The sequence below is a fragment of the Eschrichtius robustus genome, chromosome 16 (assembly GCF_028021215.1).
Source record: "Eschrichtius robustus isolate mEscRob2 chromosome 16, mEscRob2.pri, whole genome shotgun sequence".
In the NCBI taxonomy this organism is placed as follows: Eukaryota; Metazoa; Chordata; class Mammalia; order Artiodactyla; family Eschrichtiidae; genus Eschrichtius; species Eschrichtius robustus.
In genome coordinates this window covers 30,381,378-30,395,211 of record NC_090839.1, presented here as the reverse complement: position 1 = coordinate 30,395,211, position 13,834 = coordinate 30,381,378, and the positions used below count along the sequence as shown (strand labels likewise).

The 13,834-nt window shown below is 53.8% G+C and overlaps 1 protein-coding gene across 2 annotated transcripts in view; it reads right to left on the bottom strand.

The window, feature by feature from the left end:
• Positions 1-6,289: 6,289 nt before the first annotated feature.
• VPS16 (VPS16 core subunit of CORVET and HOPS complexes) overlaps positions 6,290-13,834 on the bottom strand; it is a 28,567-nt gene continuing 21,022 nt past the window's right edge. The window contains exons 2-24 of one of the 2 annotated variants that reach the window (XM_068565322.1): positions 12,777-12,865; positions 12,420-12,517; positions 12,204-12,332; positions 11,979-12,123; positions 11,739-11,854; positions 11,516-11,638; positions 11,330-11,385; positions 10,888-10,977; positions 10,697-10,791; positions 10,469-10,545; positions 9,881-10,012; positions 9,659-9,786; positions 9,493-9,528; positions 9,191-9,299; positions 8,893-9,027; positions 8,689-8,797; positions 8,501-8,598; positions 8,310-8,417; positions 7,911-7,988; positions 7,645-7,814; positions 7,467-7,563; positions 6,693-6,796; positions 6,290-6,577 (exon numbers count right to left, since the gene is read on the bottom strand). In XM_068565322.1, coding sequence (XP_068421423.1) covers positions 6,433-6,577; positions 6,693-6,796; positions 7,467-7,563; positions 7,645-7,814; positions 7,911-7,988; positions 8,310-8,417; positions 8,501-8,598; positions 8,689-8,797; positions 8,893-9,027; positions 9,191-9,299; positions 9,493-9,528; positions 9,659-9,786; positions 9,881-10,012; positions 10,469-10,545; positions 10,697-10,791; positions 10,888-10,977; positions 11,330-11,385; positions 11,516-11,638; positions 11,739-11,854; positions 11,979-12,123; positions 12,204-12,332; positions 12,420-12,517; positions 12,777-12,865 — 2,467 coding nt within the window. In that variant the 3' untranslated portion in view covers positions 6,290-6,432. The remainder of the gene's footprint in view (positions 6,578-6,692; positions 6,797-7,466; positions 7,564-7,644; positions 7,815-7,910; positions 7,989-8,309; positions 8,418-8,500; positions 8,599-8,688; positions 8,798-8,892; positions 9,028-9,190; positions 9,300-9,492; positions 9,529-9,658; positions 9,787-9,880; positions 10,013-10,468; positions 10,546-10,696; positions 10,792-10,887; positions 10,978-11,329; positions 11,386-11,515; positions 11,639-11,738; positions 11,855-11,978; positions 12,124-12,203; positions 12,333-12,419; positions 12,518-12,776; positions 12,866-13,834) is intronic. The other variant, XM_068565323.1, reaches the window with a different exon arrangement.

Genomic DNA, 13,834 nt, shown 5'->3' with positions numbered 1-13,834 from the left:
AAAGAGCCTCCTCATTGGTGGTTCAGAGACGGGCGCTGGTTGGCCCAGACAGAACGGGCGTCTCCTGGCTCTCCTGGGCCCCGCCCTTGCGCGCCTCCGAGCGCTAGCTCGCCTGCCAGCCTGGGGCGCAAGGCCGGGTCTCACTGTCACCGTCTCACTGATGGCCCGGGAGATGTGCGCCCCACGGCAGCGCACATGACCCTGGGAGCACCGGCCGACCGTGCACCAACACCTTCCGCCTCTCTACTGTCCCACCTCCCTGGATGTGGGCCTTCTTCCCAGTTTACAGATGCGGAAACTGAGGCCAAACACAAGTTACACCAATGTCTAGCGATCAGGGCGGCCTGGAACTCAAAAGTCGTCTTTCCACTCCTGTCTCCAAACGGGTTCCCAACAACCCCCCCCCCCCCTTTTTCTAATTGCTGCAAGGTATTTAAAGGGCGGAGGCTCTCAATGGGTAGGGAGAGGAATCTGCAAAACCCCTAGAAGAGGCCTAGCACCGTGGCTGTGGTCTTTCATCAAGTCAGCCTAGCCATCCCCACCCGAGCCCCAGGGAAATCTCCCCAGCTTTCCAGATGCGCATATCCGGGCCTGCCTTGCACCGAGCCGGGTAGAAATACGATACACGGTGCTCTGCGGTGGTGGTGTTTGCGATAGGCCTGGCGGGGGAAGGGGAGGTTCAAAGCGCCGAGAGGACCGGGAGATGCGTCTCCCCCTGAGGCCAGGGACCAGGGGCCGGGTGGGAGGTGCGGATCTCCTCCCCAGCGCACCCCGCCGCACGTGGGCACTTAAAAGCCATCGGTTAGTATGCCCGGCAACAGCGGGTTCCCAGGCTGCAGGACTTCAGGAATCGCTGAAGGCCGATTACACAGTCGCGGTGGGTGCCGGGTGAGACACTCCTCAGGTTGTAGTCCCCACGCAGGGTCCCTCGGACGCACCAGGACCCGCACAGGGGGAGTGGCGGGGAGTCTGTAGGCTGGAGAAAGATTGCCCAGCAGTGTGCAAGCGGAGCTTGCTGGGAGACCCTTCATTCCTGACCCGCAGCCTGAGCTGCCTGGGGTTAGCGGTGGGGAGCCTCCCTCTCCCGTCCGTGGCCCGGAAGACAGTCCCACGTTCAACGCGCCCCAGGGTAAGGGTCTGTGGCTGGTTGCAATCCGTTTTCATGGCGGGGACATTTAGGCGAAGGAGCTGAAGCCCACATCAGCGACCACCTCCAGTCCCCACCACCGCCTGCAGTTGGGGCGTCAATTTGGAACTCTATGCACCCCGCTGCCCCGATTTGTGGAATAAGCGTGTGCTGACCAGAGCCACGGCCTGGGAATACCGGGTGCGGCGGGCGTCCTTCGGGGCATCCCCTCCCCAGCAGGGAAGTCCCTCCTTGAGTAGGACTTGTGTCTCCCACTCCCTCTCAGCAGGGTTGGCCCAGAGGTGTTGTGAAATGACCGAATCCTAGACGCCTCTGCCCGACAGACACTCCAGCCCAAAGACCAGAGGCCACACACCCAGTCTCCTGTTAGAGCCCCAAGGGCAGCGAATGAGGGCAGGTCCTTCTATACACCAACCACTTAGTTACCCAGAAAGTAGAAAAACTCACTCTATCCACACACTGAACTGCAAAGGTGAAAAAGCCTGAACTCAAGTGTTTGGAAACCCTGAAAAATAATGACTGTGAGTGCTGGAGATCCCTGGGTAGCTAGGATAGCAGTATGCTAGAACTAAACCCCACCAGGCTTGCCTTACCTACATCTGACCTACACTACTATTTCTTAGTATGTTTCTTTTGGTTTATTTTTTTATTTATAGTTTTACTTATACTACCATAAAAGGGTTTCACATGCTACTTATATTTCCTAACCTACATTAATATAAATATATATTATAATAAAAAGCATTCATCCTTGAGGTCATCTGAAGGATCCCCACCAGATCTGACCACACTTGGGAAAATGCTGTGGTTGGGTGTGGTAGTCAGAGAGCCCTGGGGTTCAAGCCTCTCCACTGGTTGCTTGACCCGAGTCTCCCTCTGCTACTCTTCCTGGAACCTCCCAAGGCTGTACCGAGAATTACAGGCATGTGCAGTTTGGCAAGTAACCCATCCTCAGGAAATGCAGTTCCTTCTCTCCATGAGACAGCTGCATTGGGGTCAGAGCATTTGTGGTGTGTGTGCAGAGGTGACAGGACCTCACACCAAGGAGAGACAGGGCCTTGCATATTCCATCCTGGAGACCCTGAGAAGGAAATTTCAGTTTGGCGACCACACAGACCCTATTTGCAGTGGGAGAGGACAGAGTCCCATCCTCAGCTGCCCGCCTGTGGAGACCTGTCCAGACTCCCCATCCTACCTGATGCCCAGGGTGTCCACAGCTCCACCCATCACCACAAGGCAAAGGGCTATCTTCCAAGAGGAGAGGTGAGGAGAGGAGAGGAGAGGAGAGGAGAGGAGAGGAGAGGAGAGGAGAGGAGAGGAGAGGAACTGAGAGAGGGTGGGGAGGCAGTCTTCTGCTCTAGACCCTGCTTTAGTCACAAGACAAAGGAGCACACACCTAGCGGTAGGCACTTGTCAGCCACCCCACAGGTGCCCCAGAAGTCACAGGTTTCATGAGAGAAGGATTAGACTAGGAGAACTGGAGGGTGTGAGTAAAGGACTCCTGTTCCTTTAGGCAAGTCACTTCCCCTTTCGGGGCCTCCTTTCCCCATCTAGTAAATGGACCAATGAGTCATTTGTTCAACAAATACTTATTAAGTGCTGCCGACCATGAGCTGGACACAGCAGGGAGTAAGACAGAAAAGGTCTCTGCTCTCAGGAACTTACAGTCTAGATGGGGAGACAGACAATAAACAAGTGAACAAAAAAATTTCCTAAATGCTATAATGAAAATAAAGCAAGGCAGTATGATACAAAGTTGAAGTAAATAAGAGCCAAGTGACTTCCCAGGCCATTCACTGTTCTATTCCCAAGGGTCACTTGCCGGAGTTTTGTACCTAAAAGAAACTGCAGCCCCCTCACCCTGAGAAGATGGCTTGTAGGAGCCTTTGCCCCAACTCTCACTCCAGGGATATCCATGGATATCCTAAACCAGAAGAAATGTTTCCAAATTCTCTGCCCCCAGGCCCAAAATCCTGGTCCAAGGCTCAATCCTAGTTCCTTCCATTGGCCAAGATGACCCTACCTGTGACTGTAGGCCCAGGCCTGCTGTGCAAATCGCTCAGGGTAGAGAAGGCATTTTACACTAATTACAGTTGAGCAACCAAGGATTTGAAAAATAAATCTTAGTTGTTTTTTAAAAATTTTTTTGTGCAGCAAACTAGTTGTTTTTAATATATCACTATTTAGGGACTTCCCTGGCAGTCCAATGGTTAAGACTCCAGGCTTCCAATGCAGGGGTTGTGGGTTCGATCTCTGGTCGGGAAAGTAAGATCCCACATGCCACATGGCATGGTCAAAAAAAAAAAAAAAAAACAAAACACAAATCACTATAAGTGTATGCATTTGTCAAAACTCAGCAAATGTACACTTAAAAGCTGAGCATTATATATATTTTGTCTGAAAAGAAAAAATTGCACACAAATAATGAACTCTAGTTAATGAAATGCATTCTGAAGTATTTAGAGGGAGGTACTATACCAATGACTGCAACTTACTCTGAAATGCATCAAAAATAAGATGGATTAATAAAATGGATAGAGGGATGGATAGAGGGATAGACAGATGTATGAAAATTAAGCATAGTAAAATGTTAATGGTAGAATCCAGGTGGTGGGTATACAGGTGTTCACTGTAAATTCTTTCAACTTAGCTGTATGTTTTTAAGTTTTCAGGATAAAATGTTGGGGGGGGGGGAGATCAAAGTTTATCTTTATAAGAAAGTACACAAAACTGCTTTTAATTTTCAAACAAGTCTACCCATGGACAATTCCAGTGCTTCTCCACACACATACACACTTTTTATAAAGTTGTAATCACTGTTTGTATGTCGTTATTTCTCACGTATTTCTAAAACTTCACATGTACAGTGTTTTAAAATTCATTAATTTATTTTGGCTGCGCTGGGTCTTCGTTGCGACACAAGGGCTTCTCTAGTTGCAGCATGTGGGTCCTAGAGCGTGCCGAACTCAGTAGTTGTGGCCCGCAGGATTAGTCAAGGCATGTGGGATCTTAGTTCCCCAACCAATGATTGAACCCGGGCCCCCTGCACTGGGAGTGCCGAGTCTTAACCACGGGACCACGAGGGAAGTCCTCACATGTACAGTGCTTAGTGTTTGTATATCACATGAGTAAATATGCTGTATGTTTGGGGACACAGGCTTTTATTGTGTACATTCTAAATGCACTGCCCAGGGCCCCCCTTCCAGAGAAAGAGGACTGGGTTGGATGGTTCCAACCCTTTTTCTAGTTAGAAAAGCTGGAGAAAACATTTGTTAAAAGCACTGAAGGGAATTCCCTGGCGGTCCCGTGGTTCGAACTCCACGCTTCCACTGCCGGGGGCACAGGTTCGATCCCTGGTCGGAGAACTAAGATCCCACATGCCACACAGCGTGGCCAAGAAAAAAAAAGGCACTGAAGAGGTACCAGGGCAGTGGAGAACTGTGGGGGCAAGACTGAGGAGGAAAAAAATCCCAGAGTGACCCCAGTATTGGGAATCTCCTTTCCTTTCCCTGAAGGTGTCTGCTGATTCTAAGAGGGAAGGTTGATAGATTGTGCCAGACTGTGATTCCAAATTTCCAAACTGGCCAAATTTCCAGTTTTACACACTCTTCCAGAGCCTTGCTACTCCTCTATCAAAAGATGGAATCTATTTCCCCTTGGAATTGGATGGGGTAGGCCCATGTAACTGCCTTGACAAACAGAATATGACAGGTATGATACTGTGTGACTTCCAAAACTAGGTTAGAGAAGGCAGTACAGCTCTACGTGGTTCTCCTGGGATGCTGCCCTTGGGACCCCGCTGCTATGTTGTGAGGCAGGTATTCTGGCTGACAGAACTAAGGTTCCAGTCAACAACCAGCTTCAACTGCCAGACATGTGAGTTGCCAAGCCCTCAGATTCCAGTCCCTAGCTGTCAAGTCACCCCCAAACTTTGAGTCTGCCAGCTGATGCCCTAGGCATTGTGGAGCAGACAAACCATCCCTGTTTTATCCTGTTCAAGTTCTCTAAGTGGTGAGAATAACAAATGATTATTTTACAATTTGATTTATATCCCCTTGCAGGATTTTCACAAACTTACATTTACAAATCAGGTGGGGGAAGAAAAAGAAACAGAAACATCTTACCAAGCTTGAGTCTCTCACTCTTTTTAAGCATAGCCCTAGGGGCGTCAAAGAGGGGAAAGCCAGATGTTCCAGGGAGGCCTGCCTTCTCTCTGGGCTTTGGTTTCCTCCTTTGTCTTCCTTCAAGACTTAACGGGGGCAACAAGAAGAAAGGTAATGCCCTCAGTGTTGGATAGGGGCGCTGGGGCATGAAGCCAAAGTGCACTGGAGTACAGAGGCCAGAGGCAGAGAGCCTGGAGGGCCACGAAGGCATTCCCACTGACTGGAGGCAAAGCCTCCATTGAGGGGAGTGGGGAGCCAGGGGTCTCCAGTTTGCAGTTCTTCCTTGACAGAACTGCCAAAAGGAGAATTCCATTCTCCTTTTCTCTTCAGTCCAGAGACCACTCAGAATTGCTCACCACTATCCAGTGGGCAGGGTTTCCAAAGGCTCCTCCTTGATCCCTCCAATCCAATGGCCACATGCCTCTCATTAGTCCTCCAATTCTCACTGTAGTGCAAACCAGGGGCCTTGCTTCAGGATCCCCTGCTCAGAGGGCCTGACTGCAGGTCCAGCTGAGTCATCCCTCCTCCGTCACAACAGCCAAGGAGAAGCTCTAAGACCCCCAAATGTCCAATATGGTTTCAAATCCCAGTCTTGCCACATACTTGCTCCCCCATCCTCCATCCTCTTCTGTAAAATGGGGTGATATTAACTATCTCACAGGGCTGTCTTGTGGAATAAATGAAAACAATGGTAAAGTGCTTAGCATGTTTCGTGTGTATGTGTGTGGGTGTAATGCTTTTCAGTGTGGTTCTTGATGGCTTGGTGCTTATTATGTTTTGTGCCATCTCTCCCCATAATCTTCCTAGGGGCTGTGAGCTTGAGAGGACTTTCCTTGGTAACTGTGGAGAGGGGTCTGTAAATATCACTGGAGAAGCTCCCTCTCCAGTACCCCCACAATCAAACACATGGTTCTGCTGAGGTATCTGGAAGGTTCTGCCTCCAGCTTGCTTTTGCTTAGACTGGACTTGCATAGACAAGTGCTCTAAAATGTTTCGACTTTATTTACAACCAGAACCCTGGTTCTCATCCCAGCTCTTCGGGCTTTGCTCTGGGGGAAGAGCTAGATGAGCAATGACACTTCTGCCAGGCCCAGGGCTTGAGGAGATGAGCAGGTGGGTCCCTCACTTCTTCTGGGCTTGAGCCCGGGCCCGCTGAATCTTGTCAGCCGTGGCCCCATCTGTGGCTCCGGTGCAGTGGGACAATACGAGGCTCATCTCTGCCTCATTCCGGTGCTCGATGGCAACGTCTGCAGCCTGAGCCACGTCCCTGGGGTTTCAGCAGGAGGGGAGATGGTATTGCGCTGCCCAAGGGCACAAACCATGCCTCTCATCAGCCCACTGGCTCAGCCACCCAGCACCCTTAGGGCTCTCAGCAGACGCACCCAACGAGAAGCAAGGCCTTGACCTTCTGCTCGGGACCCACGCGGGAAGCATACTTTTTGGCTTCATATTTGTTGTGTTGCTTCATGCAGATTTCCACAAAGGGCTTAGGAGAGGGAGAGGGTGGAGAGGGAAGATAAGGCAGAGCCCTCCTGTTCTCTCTCTTATGAGCAAAGCCCAGTGGATTTATTATCCCAATGTATTTTATATACCCTTCAGTCTGTATAACGCCCCCCCATTCCCACCCAACATACACATACAACAGTTGTGATCTCAACATTCTTTGGGCAGAAACAACCTACCACAAAGATCTGTTAGAGCTTTGCGACCAATTATTTCCATGTGTCCACTCCACCATCCACTGCTACCCACTCACAGCAGGCACCTTCCTGCCCTCCCAGGGCCTGAGTTTTCTCTCATGGCTGCCCTTATCCCACCGACCCACCACACCTCTGAACCGCTTGCCACAGAAAACAAACCCCTCAACATCCTCCACTGCCTCGCATATGTGCCCTACCTGTGCCCCTCCCCCCGAAACAGGACTTTCCTTCAGGCACGTGGTGTCCCTTGTGGCCCTCCTTGGGGAAAGCAGCTCATTCTCCCTCCCCACAACGTTTGCAGGCAGACTCAGGCCCATCCTCCCATGTGCCTGGCCCAGGAAGCTCCCACTAGCTCTGTGGGAGAGCTGAACAGAGGTGTGAACAGACTGTCTGAGCCTGGCCCTCTCCGCAGTACTACCTCACTGGAGGTGGGGTAGAGGAAGGGCCCCATCTCACCAGATAGCCGATGGGTGATTTCTTGCTCTTAGAAAACTTCTCTAGCTCCTCCCAGTCTTCCAGATCTGCCAGGGCGGTCAGCTTCAGCCACCAGAGCCTGTGGGAAAGTTGGGCATGGAGGTGTTGCAGGAGGGGCAGGGGGTCCTGGGACCTATAGGCAGACCAGGCCCTCACCTACCTCTTGTCAGGGATGCGGAAGTCACGTGCCAGCTGCTCCGCGCGCTTGTTTTGGCCGCTGAGGATGAGGGTGGTGACCGTGTCGTGTAGAGACAGGTCTAAGAACCGGCCCCCCAGCTCATCTTCTAGGCGTCGCTGCAGCCGTAGGAGTCGCATTTGATCCTCTGTGGCCTGGGGACAGGGATAAGGCAGGACAGGGATGAGAGAGACAAGGAGGGAAGACCGGGAGGGGAGGAGAGGAGGTTGTTAGAGAAGAACGGGACAAACCTTGGCTGCAAACTCATTCTTGGCCTTGTAGAATGCGTCGGCTGCCATCTGCAGAGCTGCAACTCGCCCCTCAATACGCTGCAAGGGCAAGAAGGGACACTTGAGTTCATAGCACAAAGGACCTCGGCCCTCCCACCCAGGCTACGGTTTTCTCCCCCATCCCTGTGCCCAGGGTTACCACTGCCAGCCTTGGCCGCTGGGCGCACGGCTCTGCTGTCCCTAATGGGAAGACCAGCTCCTCTGGGACCAATCCCCAGCCTGGCCTCATGTCTTCTCAAGTTCTCCCTCCACAGTGAGGACCAAATGGGGTATGTGCCGCATTCAAGGCCTAGACTCCTGGAGAAGGAGCCAGACCAACGGCCCAGCCCGTGGGCCCCACCCGCCCTGCGGCCCTCAGACCTCCTCTGCAGCGTAGCTGGCTCGGATGTGGAAGCTGCCCAGCTCCTGGTGGTTGTCATCCTGATTGTAAAGGTCCTTCAGCGTCTCTAGCTCTTGATGCTTACAGAACTGGGGCCACAGCAGGTGGGCAGTCAGCAAGGCCAACTCAAGGGCTCAGGAGGCTCCACCCCACGCTGCCCCCCTGCACACACCTGTCGGTACAAACTTAAGGCCATGGGCTGGTTCCGAAGAGTCATGAAAAAGTCTCCTCGGTTCAGCTCATTCTTCAGGTGCAGCAGCACCGTGAACACTATGGGACAATAAGGTGGGATGCGGGTCCAGCCCAGCCCCTTGCTCAGCCCAGGGTCCCCAGCCTTGTCCTCACCCAAACCCTGCTCACCCAGGTCAGTATCCCCACTCTCGATGGCCTTGCTTAGTGCCAGTTTGCTCCTCTTCATCTTTAGGAGAAGGGGAACCTGTTCCCCAGAGCGTGGCTCATATTCCAGCAGCTGTGGGGTGGGGAGGAAGGCACAGAGAGAAGGAGCTGGCCTGGGGACCTCTAACACCCACATCAGAGCATCCAGGGAGGGCTAGGCGCCCAAACCTTGATGGCCAGCTCCGTGCGGCCACAGCCATAGGCTCGTGCAGCAATGTCAGAGTAAGAGACACCAGGTGTGTCCCCCAGCTTCTGGTTAATGGCTCGAGCAACATCCTCGTCAGACACGTCCTTCTGTTGTACCTGCAGAGGGAAGGGGGTGTCACACAAACCTGGCTCTCACCCCTTAACCCCCACCCCCACTGCCTTGATCAGGACCCACCCTTTCAGCTCTACACTTATTTCCTACACCTCACCAGGGCCTGTAAGCCCCTAAATGCCCTTGAACTCTGTCCTATATCCTCACCTTGTAGCAGGCCCAGTGGGCCAGGATTCTGCTGACGCCCTGCACTTCAGGAAGCCGCAGGTACTCACATATCTGAATGGCCAGGGGGTAAAGCCTCCGCAACACAAGCCTGGCAGACAAGGGAGGTGAAGGGCACAAGGGATAAAGTGGGGTAGAAAGAGGGCAGAGTGGTCCCAGCCTATAACTCCAGCCTCCCAGATCCCAAGGAAATGAATCAGGAGCAGTGACCACAAGAGCACACCAGGGGCTGTAATGCCTCCCCACTTACAGCCCTCCTCCCAGCACCCTTGGGCTTGCTGTACCTGTCCAGCAGCACCTGGATGGTGAGCTGCTTGTATCTGTATTTTATTTGGTTAAGGATCCAGCTGGGAGATAAGTCCTATTTGCCAAGGACCTTCAGGAGGCATCTCCATCCCCTTGCCCTTCCACCCCTGGAAGTAAACACCCTGTCAGCACACTTGGGGATACTGGCTATAGGTGAGGGGAATCCCGATGTGATAGTCCCGAATGGCATTGAGTACACGAAGGTCCTGACACATGCGCACAAAGCTGTCGGGTGGAAATCTGTCCAGGAAACACTTTCCAAAGGAGGCCGCCTGAAAAGAGCCAGAGGGCAATAGAGAGCTTCCCTCTCTGCCAGCCCACCCCTGCGCAGCACCCCCTCCCTCCAGCCCTGCCATCCAGCCCAACCCTGAGCAGACTCTTCTGCATGTCTGGCCAGTGCTCATGTCCCGCTGCCTCGATGCACTGCTGCACGGCCTGGGGCAGCTGCCCCAGCTCCTGGATCTCCCGCAGGTACTCATCCGCCTTCTGGCTCTCTTTCTGGGGAGCGGGGAAGGTGCCAGGGACAGTGCGTCATGACCGAGAACACCTCCATGTCTGGCCCCCAACCCCTCTGGACTGTGGTTCAAATGGGCTTGTTTGGAAGGCTGCAGAGGCCGGACCCCAAATCCCCTCAGCCCACTCAGTCCTCCCCGCAAGGTGCCCACACACACCCCTATATCAGCCCACAGTTGCCTGTGAGGGCCCTGAGACCTCTCAATAGAGCCCTGACTTGTGCCTAGACTGGGGGTTCCCTGCCCCTCCCTATCACCACACGGAGGACACCATGTCTCTTCGATTCACCTGAGCCAGCTCTCTCTAGCCCAGCCCAGCCCAATGTCCTGCCTGGACCCCTGTCTTGACAGGTAGCACTTGGCTGCAGGGGCATGGGCTGGGCCAATTAGGGGAAGGGGAAGGACAGCATCCTGGGGCCCAAGGAGAAGCCCAAGGCTTTACCTCATATTCCTTCTGGGCCTCCAACAGTAGCGCTCCAGGGGCCATTGAGGCAATTTTAAAGATCTCCTCGCTGGCCACTGGGAGGAAATTGGTAAGTGGGAAAGGGGGTCAGGAAACCCTCAGCCCTACCTCAGTACCCTGATCCTACTCTGGGGCACTGGCCCAGGGCAGCTGTGGTGCCGAGGAGCCCCTGCCCCAGGTCACCCGGCGCTCTTATGAGGGCCTCACCTGGAACCTCGTGCAAGAACTCATGGGTACTGCGGGAGAAGATGCGGACCCCATCCAGCTCAGGCACCAGGTAGGAGTCCTCATCCAGCACGAACCTGAGCTTGGTCAAGGTTCCTAAGAGCACCCAGAGATGGCGCAGGGCAGGCGACCCTCCTTCCCCCTCCTCACCCCCAGCAGCCCTCCAAGGATACTGGATGCCCTCAGGTGTGTCGCCCACCACCATTAGCCGCCTCTCCCAGGCTACCACAACGGCCCTCTCCTTGCTGCGAGGACGGCTGCACCTGTGGACAGCACCACATACACACATACACACACAGGGACACACAGGATGCCTGGTCCACAGCCATGTCTCCCACATCGTTGCTTGTATCACTTTGCCTTGGGACAACCCTGCACAGGCTTACTGCCGCTTATCCCATTCCTGTGGCTGACCTGTCTGCTTCCCTCTCATCCTGTGCTGTCAACTCCCAGGGGTATCTGGGGCCCACAGGGGACTGGCCCCTCAAATATGCACTGGCAGAGAAGACAAGATGCAAGCTCCACTGGCTTGGTCAGTAGACAGGATGAACCAACATGTCCCAGGAGACAAGGCTATGTCCACTTCTACCCCCAGGATAACACCCTCATCCTCACCAGACCATCTGCTTCGGGGGAGCCCGGATGTTGCAGTTGAACTCACACAGCTTCTCCTGAAAGGGTGCAGGGAATGTCATGGCCCTGTCTCAGCAGTCACCAGTCTGGTTCAAAAGCCCTTCCCCTACCCACAAGAGATCTTTCCTAGACAAGGCATGGTGCCCCTGTGTTGTCCCAGGATCACACCTTGAGAGATGCTGTCCCCATCCAGATGTACCCTGTGTCTGTGAAGAGCGCCAGGTGTCTGTAGGTGAAGGAGACAGCCATCTGCAGGAAGCTGCTCACTCCTGGGGCTAGGCCAGGTGGTATCTGCGGCAGGGCCGGGGAAGACACCAAAGATACTGACTTCTCAGAGCCTCCCACTGCCTCCCCCAGTCCCTCCAGTTCACTCCCACTCAAGACCCCTCACCACTGCAGAGCAGGCTGCGTGATCCAGGAGGTAAAGATCAGGTCCTACAGCCAGAAGAATGTGTGCCACTCGGTCCTGGCACACTGTGGTCCAGCATGAGGGTGCACTCTGCAGACCTGCGGCCAGGGAAGAGGACAAACTCAGGCTGACCAGAGCCCACAGTTTCTGCCTCTGATGGTCCCACGGACTGCAGGCACATTTGTGGGCAGTGAATGCTGCCTCAGGGGTGTCAGGGCTCACCTGGCACCTCTGGCATCCGGCGGAGTTTGAGGTCGCCCACATTGGCACTGAGGGTGAAGCGGTGAGCCCCTGTGAGGATGGCCACCCCAGAACCAAACTCAGTATGGAAGATCCGGGCATCTAGAACCCGGTTCTGGAGCACCTCCTGGAGAGAGGGGCCGTGGGTTGAGGGAGCCACAGATTCCCAGACTCCATCCCTTTTCCCCAGCCCCCTGGGGCCCCTACATTGCCCATGCTGAAGTGTCTCCGGAAGTCACCATGAAGCCCATAAACCAGCACGACCCCGTCTTCCTGCACACAGAGCAGCTCCTCCTCAGCTGACCAGCCCAGGGACACCATGGGCCCACTCTTCCACTGCAGAGGAGAGGGAGGTTCCAGAAGCTGTCCTCGGGATGCAGAACCCTGTCCAGCCCCCAGCCGCAGGGCAGGCAGGGTGCTCACCAGCAGACTGGCCAGAGGCACACCAGAAGCCGAGTAGATCTCGAGAACTGGCCGTGCGCTGGCAGGCTTCTCCTTCCGCCCAGGGTTCCTCAGCAGCGCTGTGGTTTGAGAAGAAACCTTCTGTCCTAGCTGCCCAGGCCCACCCCATGTGAAGCAGGCCTTACAAGCTAGCTCCTTAGGCCCGCCCCACATGCGGCAGGCCTCCCGAGAACCAGAATTAAAAGCATCTCAGTAGGGTGGAGTGGGGGTGGGTAGCATATGCCAGCAAGAACCACCCAACAGCAAGGACCCCAGGAATCAAGGACCCTGAGTTCATCCCGCAGTCCCAGAGCATGCAGTGCCAGAGGGGTGACTTACCAATGGGGCCCCCATAGGGCGCGGCGGCCACCAGGCAGTCCCTCAGTTCCTCCTTCAGGTCCCAGTCCATGCTATACAGCTCATATTTCCTGCCCACACAGTGACAAACAGAGATTAGACTCGTCATGACCCTGCATCCAGATGGGCTGAGCCCCAGAGGAGCCCCTAATGCCTCCATCTGTTCCCCTGCGAGGGGCAGGGAGGGGTGATGACTAGAAACAGCTAGGCCAGCTGACCACATGCATGCTTACGGATAGCAGGTGAGGGAGCAGAGGGTGTTTGGAGGGCAGGCTGTGTGGCCAATATCCAGGGCAAAGAGTGAGGTGGGACTAGGGTGGGGTGGTTGGCTTGAGCCTGCATTAGCAGGAAATAAGACCCTCCAGGAGGGCCTCTCAGGATAGACAGCCTTTCTTCTATTTCTGGTTCTTAACACTGAATCTGGTTATGGGCTTTATACCCAGGGGTCCAGCTCAACGCCTGTTGCTAATGAACTCAGTTTTAGAGGTACTGAGTGAGCAGTGCCTGAAAGAAATCCAAGAGGAGCTCTTTAGTAAGCCTAGAGCTAGGGAGAGTCCTGGGTTGCAAATGCCAATATATGAATGCTTGACTCACAGGAGGTAACTGAACTTACAAACTGGCAAACTGGCACAAGATGACTGCAATCTGAGATATGCATGGATCACCAAGAGACGTGCTGCATGGGAAGACAGAGGAGGCTTGAGGCATGCCATCATTTGGAGGCTGGAGGTGGGGAAAAGGGGACAGAGAAGGAGTGGACACTACACCAGGATACCAAGAGAAGACAATGTTCAAGAAGGAGGGTGTTTCGGCCAGTATCATTTCAGGAAACTTCCCATTAAAGATCAGGAAGATGTCCATCATTTCTTTCTATTGACATTCTTCTCGGCATTCTAGCCAAAATAACTTAAGAAAAAAAAAAACCCAGAGGTTTCCATTTTGAATAAGGAATGAGGTTGCTACTATTTATTTACAAATAACGAGATAGTCTACTTAGAATATCCAAAGCAGTCTATGGAACAATGAAAGAAAGAGCTCAG